At 38.3% G+C, this 16,939-nt stretch overlaps 1 protein-coding gene across 1 annotated transcript; it reads left to right on the top strand.

Annotated features, from left to right (window-relative positions):
• Nucleotides 1-10,310: 10,310 nt before the first annotated feature.
• On the top strand, nt 10,311-16,143 carry LOC109179755. Its single transcript, XM_019329251.1, has 7 exons — nt 10,311-10,665; nt 10,914-11,375; nt 12,358-12,412; nt 12,727-13,041; nt 13,226-13,331; nt 15,207-15,350; nt 15,835-16,143. The coding sequence occupies exons 1-7, from the start codon at nt 10,311-10,313 to the stop codon at nt 16,099-16,101; spliced, it is 1,704 nt and encodes a 567-aa protein (XP_019184796.1). The 3' UTR covers nt 16,102-16,143.
• Nucleotides 16,144-16,939: the final 796 nt, after the last annotated feature.

Below are 16,939 nucleotides of genomic sequence, written 5' to 3'. Positions count from 1 at the left end.
GTTTCTCTTGATTTTGGAGAGCGACAGCCATTCCTTCCAGAGACCTAGCAATTCTAGCTAATTGCTCCTCCACAGACTCTGTGTTTGTCGCCATGGCCGGCATGACGTTGTAGACATGCGACCACTCAGGTGCAGCCTTCCATAATGGATGAGGCGGAGTTACGGGGGAAGTGCTCCCACTACTAGCGTTCCCTTGCATAGAAGTTGGACTACCACTATCGGTAGCTCCCTTGGGAGAGGGTGGACTTCCAGCAAAAGCAATTGCCTTTGAGGCAGCAGGGGCCTTGTCGAGCCTTCTAACCACCCGTCGTGCCATGGACTGAGGTTCAGGCACTTGGACCCCCAAATCCTTTGCGCGGTTCCTTGTCAGCGGACCATGCGTTTTTGGGGTAGTGCCAGAGCAAGCTACAGGCGTAGACTTGGACTTGGTAGCTTGGGCATAGGTCCTCCTGAACATGGGATTGTTCGATGTCATTTGATGCGCAGGTAGAGGTATAGTAGTAGTAGAGAGATGAGAGGCAGAGCTGTCCCATTGGGCGTGCCAAAATATGTAAGCGCGAAAAACTTGAATTGTATATATTCAAAATTCAAAGTATCGGTTACAAGTAGTATGTATCAATCAAGAAGGGGTACAATCTCTGTATATGAGAAGTCCTCTGATTCTCTACTAGAAGTATGCCTATTAGATGTGTGCCAAATTTGGAATATGCCAAATTGGAAGTATGCCGAGTTCCTTGTTGGAAGTATGCTGAACTGGAAGTATGTCAAGTTCGGGAGTATGGCCGAACTGGAAGTATGCCGAGTTCGAGAGTATGCCGAACTGGAGTAGTTCCTTGCTGAAGGGCCTCCGGAGTTGGTAGCTTGTTCCTCAATGAAGGGCTAATATGCAGCTTGATCTTCAAAGAAGGGCTTCCGGTGTTCAAGTGGCGTGTTCCTCAGCGCGGTATACGCAGTACAACTGCGGGCGTGTTCCAGACGATATCCTGGCGAGACTTCGGCAGAGCTTCAGTATGCAGATTTTCAGAGCCTCCATTCTTGAAAATGAAACCACTATTTATAGTGGTGAGTGTGAGGGAAAATCTCCAACCAACTCTTAATTCCTTATTTAATTTAATTTCTTTAATTAAATTGAGGAATGTACCGGGACACCATTGTGTCCAGGTTCATGATTTCATTAAATTTCCAAATAATATCAAATATTCAAATTCCTCAAAATTATATAATCCACATATAATTTTGATGGGCCAAGACCAAGTCAAACCCGCTAATTAGCAACCCAATTACTCCAAGCAGCCCGGTCCAACTAAATTAAATATTTCATCGTTTCGGGCCGAACACTCCAACATCCAATTACATTTAATTAAGCAATTAAACCAAATAAATATTTAATGGGCCATTTTAATTAACCCGATTAAATAAATACCAGTCTAATTAGCTTAATTAAAGTAATTAATTTAACAATCAATTATCCACCACGGTGCAACAATACTATTTAAATTTTCAATGCTTACAGTTTTTTTAAAAAAATGTACATAAACATTACACTATACTACTAAAGTAATTAAATGGCTCGAAGGAGGAAATACACCGGCGAGACACATTGGAATATCCTTGAGGCATGTTAAAATTGGATGAGAAAAAAATTTGAAATATCATAATCATGCACATTTACATGGAAAAAATAGAGTCGTTGATTTCTTGGCTTGGAGGGTTATTGGAAGGAAATGAATGAGTCGCTAGTGGAACTATTGCAGGATTTTCTCCGTTGATCATGTAATGTGCAGCATCACAATTTGGCATAATATTAACTACATTTTCATTTTTTTTGTGTGTAAACTATGATGTGATTCGAGTCTTTCTCTGTCTGTTTAACGGTTCAGATCCACCAAATTAATCACTGTTCGCTTCAGGAGGCCAAAATCGAGTCCGAGTTATCCCGAAATTCTCTCCTACAAAGAGAGCTCATTTGCTACTAGACCAATTTGGTAAAATTCATATTTAATCTGTACGTGTGAACTATGATTATGAAATATGACAAATAATAATTTTCTCATAAATTTTGCCTTTTTGGATAACCCCAACCAAATTAATAACTTGATAATCACAAGGTTATGACCTTAATCTAAATTAATTTATCTCTTTTATAAACTTTTATCAATTAAGATCACAAAACACACTTCACCTAAAATACACTTTCAGGTGCAAAAATTTACTCTTATCTACGGAAAAGACTTATATATGTTGTGGTGCATCAATCAAACATGATGCATCATGACTAGAGCTAGGGGTGAATTTCGATATTGGTAGTCAGCCAAAGAGAGAGCCTAATAGGCTCACGCCGCTGAGCCCACGGCCAACTTAATTCAAGTAATATTAAATTATTTAAATTCTAGATAATATTTTGAGGAGATTTCGACAGAGTTTTGGTATGTGAATTCTGAGAGCTTTCTTTCTTTCAAAATGAAGCCAGTATTTATATTTGTAAATGTATGAGAAATCTAACAACATTTATCCTGTTAGATAATCTTCGAATTAAATTTAAAACAATTTAAATTAAATATGAAGAATGTATCAGGATACCAGCATGTCTATGTTCATGCTTCCATCCTATCTGTAAAGGTAGGAAATAATTGTATTGATTATAACTTTACAATGAAGGTATAAATAGAGCTTTACATGAGAAGTTGTAACAGAAGCATAATAGTAGGCTAAAGAAAGAGTAAACAACAGAACTGCTAGAGACTAATTCAAGCCACGTGTTTAACATGCCCCCGCAAGATGGAGGATTCGTCGGAGACTCCGATCTTGGACCAGAAAAGCTGAAAGGACGCGCGACCCAGCGGCTTCGTGAGAATATCTGCGAGTTGTTCCTTAGAGGGAAGATGACGAACAACCAAGGCCCTAGAAACCACCAACTCACGAACGAAGAAATAGTCAAGGGCAAGATGCTTCATCCTAGAATGGAACACAGGATTTTTGCAGACATACGTAGCACTCAGATTATCACAAAGCAACACAGGAGTGCCACACAAAGGCACTCGTAGCTCCCGCAAAAGATGTTGAACCCATAGAACCTCAGCAGTAGCATTCGCAAAGGCACGATACTCCGCCTCAGTGGAAGAACGAGAAACTGACTTCTAACGCGTTGACTTCCAAGAAACAATGTTACCACCAAGATACAAAACATATGCAGTGGTAGAACGGCCTAAGGTATTAGAACCACCCCAATCAGAATCTGAAAAGACGGTAAGCTGAAAGGTAGTTTTACCTTTGAGTAGTAATCCATGAAACAACGTACCCTTAAGGTAGCGTAGAACACGCTTCGCCGCAGACCAATGGGCTGTAGATGGTGCATGCATAAACTGCGACAAACGGTTCACGGTGAACGAGACGTCTGGACGAGTAATGCTTAAATATTGCAACATGCCAATAAGTTTGCGAAAATCTGTAGGATCAACAATTGTAGAAGGGTCCGGGAGAGGCAGAACTTCTGAAGAACTCATAGGCGTAGAGACCGGCTTCGCTCCATCCATGTGAAACTTGATCAAAATATATGTCAGAGATATATTGTGACTGGGACAAAAACACACCTGACACAGTTGAAATTACATCCACACCTAGAAAATGATGTAAGGGACCCAAATCTTTTAACGCGAAAGCATTAGACAGTGCTCGCACACACTGCTCAATACACACAGTATTATTCCCAGTAAGCAGGATGTCATCAACATACACCAAAAAATACATAAGGACACCACTATATGAGTAAACAAGCAATGACGCATCTGCCTGTGACTTGACAAAACCATAGCGCAACAAAAAACGACTAAGCTCAAGGTACCAGGTTCGCGGTGTCTGTTTAAGGCCATACAGTGCCTTTTTCAACTGACAAACATGCGAAGGGAAATCCACATTAACGTAACCCGGTGGTTGGTTCATAAAAACAGTTTCAGTCAACGTGCCATTTAAAAAAGCATTATTAATATCTAATTGCCTTATGAGCCAGTTATTATGCAAAGCAATAGAAATAACCACACGTATAGTAACAGGCTTCATCACGGGACTATACGTTTCAAAAAAAAATCACGACCAGCCTGCTGTAAATACCCCTTCGCTACAAGTCGTGCTTTATACCTGTCAATAGAACCATCTGGCTTACGTTTAACTATGAACACCCATTTACACCCAACCACTGGTCTGGATTTCCGTGGTACCAAATCCCAAGTACCATTCCGGAGCAACGCCTCATATTCGGCATCTATCGCCTTACGCCACAAAGGATCTTTCAACGCCTGGGTAACGGTGTTAGGCTCAAGACAAGGAGGTAAAGGGTGTACTGAGACTGTATTAACAAACGACGGACCAAAAAATTTAGGATTAGGCTTGCGGTTTCTAACGGGTCGAGAAACAGGTACCTGAACTAGAGTGAGGGTCGGCGAAGACGGCGCAAAGAGAGAGGACGACGCTGATGGAGGGGACGGCACTGGTGGAGGAGACTGACGCAAAGGGAGAGGACGACGCTGATGGAGGGGACGGCGCTGGTGGAGGAGACTGAACTGGTGGAGGAGACTGAACTGGAGGAGGGGACGAAGCAGGTGGAGTTGACGATGGCGGAGACGACGCAGGACCTGATCTTGAGGACGCAGCAGGACTGCTATGAAAGGACGGAACCTGACGAGAGAGTGGCTGATAGGGATGGCAACGGGGCGGGGCGGGGAGTATACTCCCCATCCCCGTCCCCGCTACACCGACCCCGTCCCCATCCCCGTCCCCGTCCCCGGCGGGGAATTGAAAAAATTCCCCGTCCCAATCCCCGCGGGGAGTTTGGCGGGGACGGGGAATTCCTATCCCCGATCAACCCATAGTCATAGTGTCAAACTAATACAATTTTTAAAAATAAAATTAAAAAAATTAAAACAATGAAGGAAAATGCATAAAAATATGTTCTGCCATTAGCATAGTGGCAAAACTTAATTAAACTCCTAGTTTCATATTTTGGTTGTTAATCTATGCAAATTAAAAGCCAATACTAGCCAAATAAATTAGTTAATAAAATAACTCATAGATATATGTATATATAAAAGCAATGAAAACACTATATATATATATATATATATATATATATATATATATATATATATTGAATACATTGAATAGGGTATTATATATTAGGGTTATAGTATCTTAATTCTAAAATCTAATAATATAATTCCTAAAATAATATAAATATAATATTGTATATATATTTTTTAATTATTCGGGGACGGGACGGGGAGGGGTATCCCCGTCCCCATCCCCGTCCCCACTGGGGAATTTCAAAACTTCCCCGATATTTTTCCCCGTCCCCGACGGGGATGGGGATCCCCAACGGGGACGGGGCACATTGCCATCCCTAGTGGCTGAAGAGGCTGCTGGTCAGACGAATCTGGCTGGAACACCCCAATTGCCGGCGTAGGAGAAACTACCGGCGACTGTGGTGGCCTGGCCGCTTGAGGAAGACAGGACTCGAGTGAAGGCAAATCTTCCATATGGGGAACACGTGGCTGTATAGGCAGAGTAGTAATCGGGAGAATATTATTTGTATGGGGGGAGATGGATGGACAGAGTTATTTATAGTTAGGGTTTTGTAGGGAAATTGGGTTGAGACAAATTTGACGTGTCTAGAGAGAAATGTCCTCTTTGTTTTGGGTTCATAACATTTATAAGCAGACTGTGAATTTGAGTATCCCAAAAAAATACAAGAGGAAGATTTAGGCTCAAGTTTATGAGAGCGGTATGGCTTTAACCAGGGAAAACATAAACACCAAAACGGCTGAAGCTTAGCATAATTGGGCTGAGATTTATATAAAACAGAAAAGGGAGACTGATTATCCAAGACAGGTGTGGGGAACCGATTTATGAGATACACTGCAGTTTGGAACGCATGAGACAAAAAAGACAAAGGTAAAGAAGCAGAATGTAACAATGACATACCAGTCTCAACTATGTGGCGGTGGCGGCGTTCCGCTGTACCATTATGTTCGGGAGTATGAGGGGGAGTGGTGAAGTGAGAAATCCCTTCACTATTAAATATTGGGACAAGTTTAATGAATTCACCGCCATTATATGAAAAAACTGAAACAATTTTTTGTTTGAAATAATTTTCGACTAGCCGTTTGTATTCTGGAAAAATACGAGCCACATCTGATTTCTTTTTGAGTGGGTATAGCCACGTATATTTTGTATAGTGGTCCACAAAAATAACATAGTAAGCATAACCATCAATTTATTTTTTAGGTGAGCTCCAAACATCCGTATAAATTAATTCTAGAGGTCTGGAACTCACCATAGAATTTTCTGCAAAAGGTAACTTGTGACTCTTATTAATGTTGCAAGAAATACAATGAAAACGACTTAACGAAAGGTTGGAAACATTGGTGCAACGACTTAAAATACGACCAAGTACTTTATTTGAGGGATGTCCTAGACGATGATGCCAATCAGGCACAGACACCAAACTGGTTGCATTGGCTTGAGGCAGAAGTGAGGCAGGAGCGTAGTAGACACCATTAACGGTCTCCCCCCGCATCAGTGGTGCCCCCGTTTGACGATCCTTCACGAGAAAGAAATTAGAAAAGAATTCAATTGAAACCGAGTTAGTGTGGCATAGTTGAGAAACTGACACTAAATTCCTATATAACTTAGGAACACATAGAACATTAGTAAGGGAAAGAGATCGGGATGGTGTGGAGAGGGTAATATGACCAATATGAGTTATAGGAAGGCACTTACCATCACCCAGGCGTATTTCATCCGGACCACCATATTCGATGAAAGAGTGTAGTGGCGAAGTACTTGACGTGGTATGGTGAGAAGCACCACTGTCAAATAGCCACGGGTGTGTCGGCACTGGTTGTGTCGTGGACATATTGACAGATGGGCTGGGCCGGCACTCGCAGAAGGAACATGAGTGATTTTATTTTCTTTCAAAAACCGTATTAGTTTACGACAATAACGTACCTCTGTCCAGGAATATTACAAAATTTACACACCAAACCATTTTGAGAGGGGCGGCCATTATTGTAATTTTGCCATTGCGGTCAGGCATTGTTATTCGCAGACTGACTATGACTGCGACGATTCGTATAAGAATTACCTTGAGACGACCGTCCGTTGTTGGAGGACTGCTGAGTAACATTCGTAGTGGCAATGATACTTTGCCGGGACTCATCTACTTCTTTTAACAAACGCTCATGATCCGTGAGGATCTCAGAGAGTTCAAAGAGAGACAATGGGGACTCTCGGACACGTATAGCTGACACAACGGAATTGTATTCCTCACCAACCTGAGTAAGGATGTGAACCGTAAGATCTTCATCAGACACCGGGCACTGTGCGATAGCAAGATCATCGGCAATGGCCTTCATGTAGTTGAGATAATCCACAATAGACCAACTACCTCGCGGATTGCGTGCTAACTTGGACTTAAGTGAGACAATGCGCCCACGTGAGGTGTTTGCAAAGCTCGCCATTATCGATTCCCAAGCCAGCCGGGAGGTTTTAGCTGAAGAAATGAGTGGCTGAATAGGGTCAGAACAGCTTCCAAGGAGGACGCTGACGATAATCTGGTCTTGACGGTACCAGCTTGTATAGCTAGGATTTGTTACCGTTTTCGCAGCATCGGAAAATTGGGATGGGGCGACAGCACTCCCATCAATGTAGCCTAATAAACTAAAGCCGATTAAAGTGGCTTGGATTTGACGTCTCCAAACTGAAAAGTTGGAGGAAGTAAGTTTAATAAGGAAATTTGCAGGAACAGTAATTTGAATTATGGGGATTTCAGGTGTTTCAGTTGTGGTGGACATTATGTAGTCTAGGGAGAGGAGGAAAAAAAAAACTAAGAATTGTTGCTGGCTCTTGATACCATGTGAAGGTAGGAAATAATTGTATTGATTATAACTTTACAATGAAGGTATAAATAGAGCTTTACATGAGAAGTTGTAACAGAAGCATAATAGTAGACTAAAGAAAGAGTAAACAACAGAACTGCTAGAGACTAATTCAAGCCACATGTTTAACACTATCTTCAAATAATATCAAAGAGTTAACTCCATGAATGTATCAGGATACCATCATTGTCATATACCAAAATTTTTCCCTTCTACTTTTAATTGGACTATGAATAATCCCTTGACTATTGATCTTTACCAATTTTCGTACTCGACTTTCAATTTAACAATAAGTGGTCATTTGACTATTGACTTAAAAAATAAAATAAAATTGGTCATTTAATTTACCATTTTAATAAACATTAAATTTAAGCATAATAATGTAAAAAAATTTAGTTTTTCACAATGATGAACTTAATGTATTAAATTTATAAACTCAATTTGTCGATCTCAACAACAAACTAATTTTTATATTATTGTTCTTAAATTTAATGTTTACTAAATGGATATTTAACTGAAGGACCAAATTTGGGACAAAACCAATAGTTAAGGGGCCATTTATGGTCATATTAAAAGTCGACGACGAAAATGGATAAAGATCAAGTCAATGAACCATTTATGGTCCAATTGAAAGTCAAACGATAAAAATAGATAAATGTCAATAGTCAAATGACCATTTCTGGAATTAACTCTAATATCAAATTATCCAAAATCATCAAAATTATATAATCCACGTATATTCGGCAAATTATGTTGTGCATCCGTGTGCACCATGCATGGTGCACACGGATGCAAAAACGGCATCGTTTTACTTAAATTTAAAAAAAATTATTTTTGATTGCCTTTAGTTACGTAAACATATGTTCATAATTTTATAATTTCACATTCTGGATTTATAGTTATGAAATTATGGATGTGTGGTTATGCAATTCCGGATTTATAGTTATGAAGTTATGGATGTGTAATTATGCATGCAATTCTGAATGTATAGTTATGAAGTTATGGATGTGTAGTTATGCAATTCTGAATGTATAGTTATGAAGTTATGGATGTGTAGTTATGCAATTCTTTTTTCTTTTTTCTTTTTTTAAGTCGGACGTTAAAACGACGTCGTTTTTGTAACCGTGTGCACATAGTTGCACCATGCATGGTGCACGTAGTTGCACAGCATAACGCTCCCGTAAGATATTCGGATCGTTATGCTGTGCATCCGTATGCACCATGCATGGTGCATACGGATGCAAAAAGGACGTCGTTTTATTAAAAACGCGCATCCCACTTTAAAAAAAAAAATCAGTTTCGATTCCCTCAACAACATTATGTTGTTTATTCATTCTGGAATTTTAGTTCATAAATTCTGGAATTTTAGTTCATTGATTATGGATATTTAGACGTGAATCGAAACTGATTTTTTTCATTCATGCTGGATATTTAGTTCATTCATTATGGATTTTTACTTCATTCATTCTGGAATTTTAGTTCATAGATTCTGGAATTTTAGTTCATTGATTCTGGATATATAGTTCAAATTATGCACAATATAATGTTGTTGGTGGGAATCTAAACTGATTTTTTTTTTTTAAGTGAGACGCGCGTTGAGGCACTTTTGATGTTGTTGCAGAAAGAACAGATGACAGGTTCTATACATGGATGTAGAGTGGCCAGGGGTGATCCCCGGTGTCCCATTTATTCTTTTCGGATGATAGCCTGCTTTTCTTTAAGGCAAATATCCAAGAGGCTACTGTGATTAAAGAATGTTTGATGAGATATGAGAAACTATCTGGACAGGTTGTGAATTATAACAAGTCAAATATATGTTTTAGTCGTAATACCCAACACATGGCCAGAACACAGGTGGCGAGCTGCCTTCAGGTGGTGCAGGCGAGTAATTTTGGAAAATATCTGGGCCTCCCATCGTTTGTGGGCAGAAATAAAAGAGCAGTTTTTTCCTATGTGGAGGAAAAAATCAGGCAGAGAATTGGATCGTGGAACACAAAATTATTGTCTCAGGCTGGTAAGGAAGTTTTATTGAAAAGTGTGGCACAATCTATGCCAACTTTTTCAATGAGTGTTTTTTTGCTACCTGAAACAATTTGTCAATCCATTGAGAGGGCCATGAATAGATACTGGTGGGGAAGTGGCAGGGATAAGGGGATTCACTGGAAAGCATGAGATAAGTTATGTATCCCCAATAAGTTTGGTGGTTTGGGTTTCAAGGAGTTGAGGGCTTTTAATTTAGCTATGCTGGGCAAGCAAGCATGACGCTTTTTGACAAATCCAGAGTCTCTGGTGGCAAGAATATATAAAGCCAGGTATTACCCCACTTCTAGTTTTGTTGATGCTACTATTGGTAATTGCCCAAGTTTTTGTTGGAGAAGTATTATGGCAGCACATCCAATAGTGGTAGCTGGGATAAGACGCAGGATTGGAAATGGGGAAACAACTCTTATTTGGGGACACCCATGGCTCCAGGATAATCCAAGTCCCTTAATACAAACAATTATGCCTGAGGAGTTGAGAGATGCACGGGTAGCAGGTTTGATTGACCCACAAACACAAACATGGGATCCACATATTTTATCTGATTTATTTATCCCAGAGGATGTGAGCAGAATAGTTATGATTCCTGTTAGCCCTGGGTATGATGACTCATGGTACTGGATGGGTGACCCAAAAGGTATTTATTCAGTAAAGAATGCCTACAAGCGTATTGTTGGGGATTATGAGAATAACCCAGGTGATTTGATAAATGGGTTAAAATGTGGAAATTGAAAGTACCACCAAAATGAAAGACTTTTTTGTGGAGAGCAGTTTGTGATATTTTGCCTACTACCACAAATCTAATTAATAAGAGGGTGGAGGTTGACTCGACATGCCCTATGTGCAGATTTAATAATGAAGATGTGTTGCATGCATTAGTTTATTGTGAATATTCTGTATTAGTTTGGAATATAACACAATTACCTATCACAAATATTATTACAGATTCTTTTGCGGAATGGTTAGCCGGGGCTATGTCAATTCTGACAGAGGAACAAACACAACTGTTGGTGGGTGTTCTGTACAATATTTGGAGAAGCCGCAATTCGGCAGTGTGGGAAGGGGCCATGACACGGCCGCAGGCCGTGGTGAAGGGGGCGGCAACCTTGTTGAATGCTTATGGTGCAGTACACGGCCGTGCGGCGAGAGAGGGAATACGGACACAATCCGAACCGGTGTTGCCTGGCAATCACATGCGATGCTATATGGATGCGGGATTTCAGCAAGAAACCGAGGAGGCTACGTATGGGATTGTGTTATTGGACCCCGGTGGCTCGTTTGTGGCAGCTAAGAATGGCAGATCACCTATTTGTTTCTCACCACTCATGGCAGAGGCAGTGGCTTTTAAAGAGGCACTGTCCTGGTTACTAGAAAGGAGTATAAATTCAGCCGAGCTGCTCACGGATTGTATGGTTCTGCGCGCTGCTATACATCACCAAACTACGCCCGTTCACTCGTACGTTGGGTTAGTAATTGATCAGTGCAAGACAATGATGTCCTTATTTAGTTCTGTTTCGTTAAGCTATGTGCCTAGACAGTTTAATATACATGCGCATACTTTAGCTTCGTTAGCTTTTACACAGGAAAATTCTATTTATTGGGAGTCTATCCCTCCTGATGCTATTATAGCTTTCATCAATTAATACAATCGACATATTGATTTTTTCAAAAAAAGTGAGACGCGCGTTTTTAATAAAACTACGTCGTTTTTGCATCCGTATGCACCATGCATGGTGCATACGGATGACAGTATAATTTGCTCGTATATTCCTGATGGGCTAAAACCAAGTCAAAACCACCAATTAGATATTCCAATTAATTCAAATGGTCTAGTTCAACTCAATTAAATATTTCATCATTTTTGACCGAACAATCCAACACCCAATTACTCTTAATCAGGTAATTAGACCAGTTAAATATTTATTAAACCATTTAATCAATCTAATTAAATACATTTTGTTATAATTAACAAAATTAAAAGTAATTAATTATCAACCCATGCTGTTTTCAAAAAAAAAAAAAAAAAAAAAAAAAAAAAAAAAAAAAAAAAAAAAAAGAACTATCAACCCATGCTCAATAGCACACATACTGGCTCATTTAAATTGTAATGCTTAAAATGGATATATATAAACTATTTATGTTTATTGATTTTCAGTATATATTGTTTATATATAGAGTATATATTAGTTGCTGACAATCAGACATATTGTATGTATAATGTATACAATGTAAATCCTAGACTTCAGCCCAATTGTTAAGCCCATTAAATATACCTCCTTTAGGACAGCCCAATAGCTAGTATGTTGTTTTTGGCCCAAATACCTCATCAAGCCCAATTTCAGTGTTCCATATATTACTCCGTACGGTGCGAATATATGTTCTTCTTCAGTCTTCGTAGAGCGCAGAAAGCCGCTCCCCGCTTTACAACGTTCTCGTTCCCAGAGGTTCGCGCTTCGGTATCTCATCTTCTCCCTACCTTATCATTTATATACGTATCATCTGCGTGTATATATGCGTTTGTATGTACTTGAATACACTTCATTTGCGTAAGGGTTTTTATGGATTTTTTTTTTTTTTTTTTTATTGAAACATAGTAGTGATGATCTGATATGGTTACCTGATTTTCATGTTGACGCAATGGTTTATAAGTTGAATGTTTCTTGATGATTTCAATTTCTTTTAGTGTAAAGTTAAGAAGGTTTCTTCATGTGTTAACCTGTTGTGGGAAGAGTAATATATTGCTTGAACTTCATTGCAGTTTGATAGGTTTGATGGAGATTGGATATGGCATACCAAATGGCCTTCATGAGAATATTGAAGATGGCAATGACATTAAGATGTCTGAGTTTGAGGAGGGAGAATTGGTCGAGATGATTTCTAAGACTGAATTGGGAGAAAATAGTGCTGTAGTTTCCAAGATAGAATCACAAGAAACTAGGGCTGGAACTGAGGACGTATTTGATAAAGACCATGGGACTAAGAATAAGAACCCTAGGAAGAAGAATAGGAAGAAGAAGAGGAAGAACAAAGGAAATAAAGGCACTCAAGGTCCAAATATTACAGATATCAACAGGTTTGTGATTTTAAAGCATGGATATGACAAATGATTGTTTCCTTCTATCTAGTAATAGTAGTGGATAAAGAAAATAGAACCTTTCTTTCAGGAAACTTGGGTATTTAATTTGGAAAATTGGGGGGTATGTTCCATTTGTAGGACATTATGGTTGATTCTGATCTCATAGTATTCTCGGTTGTAGGTTTGTTACATATGTGTGTAAACGGCTGAGAGAAAAAAAATCTTATTTGGTGTGGAACGCTGTGGCATGTCTTGGTGTATCAGCTCTCAGTGATCTTGTCAGAGAGGTAAGGTTCACATTCTGTTTGAAACTCTTTTTGTATTTTATTTCATATGAATGCCTGATAACTAAAATAGCCATTGTGTAAAGATATGTAGCTATGTAACCTTCCCATTTTCTTCTTTCTAAGTTGTAACGAGAATAAGATGTGAAGTTCATTTGTTTATCACCCCCTTCAAATCTTCAATTGGAATTATGTGACTTGTAGACTATTTAAATGATTTACTTATGTATATCCATTTTGACATTCTTCTCCCAACACTCAATACCTTCATGCTTGTGTGAGCTTCTATTCCCTAGAGACTGGTATTCATCAAAATGGGTAAAATCAAAGTGGTTTTTTTTAAATCAAGGCTATCATTTACTAAAACTTGTTTAACATCTGTAGTTCTGCCTGAGGTTCGTTGTGTTAAATCGCCCACTGAATCCAACCATTCAAGAAAAAAATTAGGTAATAGTTTAAAGGTGAGGGGGTCAGACTTAATCTATTTAAATATTATGCTGTTCTTTTGTTGTCTCTGATGATCAATGTTGTTTCCCTACACTCGCAGATATTTGAGGTGATTTCATTGGTTTCTGTTCCATGGACCTTTCTTCCAAGATAGTTTTTGGTTATACCACTTTATGAAGTCCAATTGGTATATGTTGATTCAGATAATTTGGCAGTATGTTACTTTTCCTTCATTAGTATGCACACAGTAATACACTGTGTATTAAAAATTGTCATGCATAACAGAGTTCGTACATGCTCTTATGGTGGGCAGGCATTAATTAAAAAAACAATTGGCGAAGTGAATTATTGTGAGGAATCCATATCCATAAATAAAATTGTCAGAGCAAATTATTGTGTGGAATTCATTAAAAAAAAAAAAAAACAAAGTGAATTATTATTAGAGTTTAAATATTTATTCCATTAACCTTCATGCTATGAACTTTCAAAAATTTATATGCTCTGAGATGAGATTTTATATGGAGTTATTAAAAGAATTAGTACCCACATGATTTGTTTGGATCAAAGTGTTTCTATCCATTGAACTTCAAAATTGGAACTGTGAAATTAAATTGTAGATATGAAGGTGATCTAAACTCTAAAGGTAGTTGAATTGTGTATTTTCAAATAAGATTGGATTTTGATGTTTCCTTATTGTTTATGGAAATGGAATTACACCAATGAATTTCTAGCATAGACTCTGTTTATGGTTTTACACAATTACTGAAGTTATGTTTTTAAACTTTTGTTTGAGCCATCTTGAACTTGACCTGAAAAGTGTTCTTGTGCCTTGAACTTGGCTTGACTTTGGCTCTATTGGGTGATTGAGATAGTCATGAATTTACACATGTTACAACAAAAGTATGATTCTGATGAGCAATTTAGAATATAATAGAAGAGGTGGAGCCTTGCACAGGTTAATAAAGAAATGTTTAAAGCCAAAGGAGATGGATGGCAATGATAAAATTTTTGAAAGGAATAAAGGATTAAGTAGGGAAGTCAGTAAAAATTTATGAGTTGAGCTGTTTAGTTGAACTTCTTTAGTGATGGTCTATGCCATGTATTATTAATATATTAAATAAACTAGCTTCTTTCATACATAAGCTGGTGTCTAAAAATTTATGAATGGCTAGGCTTGCTTTTTAACTATACTTGCCTACTTGGGGAATTTAAAATATTAAAGTCCAGATTTTGTCTTGTGCAATTCTGATATTCCAATAACAAGGGGAACTTATTCGGTGTTATTGCAGGCTGAAATTATACATTTATTTTTTGTCTGGTACCAAAATTAACATTTATATTCCTAAGAAAATAAATTATGTGTATTTGTTACACTATCAATTCCCATACCTATAAAACTAGTACTAAGTACTAACTGAATACCATTTGCAGGTGGAGGCAATTCAGGCTTGTGGTGGACAGAAGACTGCTGATGGCCGGCGCTTTAGAGCAGGTGGTGGGATATTGTGGAACGTCATCAAAGCGCGTGAGCCCAATGCTTACAAAGATATAATGAAAAGGGGAAAGGAGTTTGAGGTGAAATATTGCATCTTACTCCCCTCTTTAGCAATGTCTGTATGGCTCATTGAATTTTTCATTGTTGAGATGAATATGCACGTGCACTCCTGTCTGTTTTTTCCACATAAAACGTCTTAAAATTATGACACTTCAATGGTACTAAATTTGCAGAAATTGGTACTCAATCCTTTGTAAAACAATGATGATATATGCTTGTTCACATCCATGATAATAGGAAGTGCCTTTATTTTATTTGTTGTACTAAGGTGTACTGGTTTCTGCAATAGATACACGGAAGAGTCATAGATACATCTTATAAACAAGGTCAAGTAGTTTATTGCAATTAGAGATGAATCTTTGTTATCAAACCTTTATAGAATTGTTTCTCACTATCACAAGTATACTATTTTCTTAATGTTGTTACTCCGTATTTTGTATGATGATTTGTTTTATGGGGCTAAATTTTTTGCTGTTCAATTGTTTTTGTCCCAACCAATTGCAGAAGCAGCTCAAGCAAGTTCCTAAAACGCCCCTGATCAAGCAAGAAGCAAAAGACGCTATTTCCCAGAATACCCTTGGCACAGTGACAGATAAACCGCTAGCCAATGCTTCAGATGGTCGTGTTCCATCTAATATGGTGTGCGATTTTCAGGAAGAGTCGACTAGTGGACCACAACGGCAGTCTGTTTATAATAGAATACGGGTGCCAGTCTCCTATGATGATCTGTTTGAAGAAGAGTGTGCTAAATGTAGAGCATATGCTATATAATTTGCTACTGAACTATGGACCTTTACAGATTCCTTTTTTTTTTTTTTTTTTTTTTTTTTTTTTTACATTTGTACTGAATTCTTTAAAGTGCATTTTCACTATACTGATTGATCTGTGGACTGTGGATATGTTTTTTGATTATTTATTTATTTATTATCATGGTTGCAGTAGGCGCTAGTCGGGCGTCCGGACAGCGCCTAGGCGGAATCTAGGCGGGTGCCAAAAAAACAGTGGTAGATTTGCAGTTTTGACAATTTTAATGAGGTTGTTTTCAACATTTAATCAAATAACACATTCAAAAAAATGAATTAATGATAACTCAATAAGTCATAACATCAAAACAATGGTTTTTTTAAAAAAAAAACACATTAAAATAATAATATTAAAAATTAAAATACTCAAATATGAAATACTCAAATACTTCAATCATCTAAAGATTCAAAGTATCAAACTAGTCTACGAGTGTATATATGTCATAATATATATATGTATGCGCGCGCACACGCACACATATATAATAAAAAAATAGGCCGAGCCGATCGGGTTAACTCGACCGAAATGGATGAGTTAACTCGACTAACTTAGACGCTAAGCGGCCAAATCGACCGAGTTAGGCGCTAGGCGGACGTCTAGGCGGCCGGTAACCTAGGCGGGCGCCTAGGAGGGAAATCGCCACGGTCTAGAGGTGTCTAGGCGGGCGCCTAGACCGATTTTTACAACCCTGTTTATTATATTTGGTTGGTCAATGTATTATAACATGTTATTTATGTTTATTACATGAATCATTAAGTCATCCAAAAAGTCATATTACCTATGTAGATTGCAGAACCAATATTTG

This window comes from Ipomoea nil, unplaced genomic scaffold, assembly GCF_001879475.1.
Source record: "Ipomoea nil cultivar Tokyo-kokei standard unplaced genomic scaffold, Asagao_1.1 scaffold0980, whole genome shotgun sequence".
Lineage (NCBI taxonomy): Eukaryota > Viridiplantae > Streptophyta > Magnoliopsida > Solanales > Convolvulaceae > Ipomoea > Ipomoea nil.
Note: the sequence above shows the minus strand (reverse complement) of the source record. Positions and strands in the feature narration are given on the sequence as shown.

Coding starts and splice junctions, on each gene's coding strand:
- LOC109179755 (XM_019329251.1), top strand. CDS start 10,311: ATGGCAGCACATCCAATAGTGGTAGCTGGGATAAGACGCAGGATTGGA. Junction 11,376..12,357: donor AGCCGAGCTGCTCACGGATT/GTATGGTTCTGC, acceptor GTTCTTCTTCAG/TCTTCGTAGAGCGCAGAAAG. Junction 12,413..12,726: donor CAACGTTCTCGTTCCCAGAG/GTTCGCGCTTCG, acceptor ACTTCATTGCAG/TTTGATAGGTTTGATGGAGA.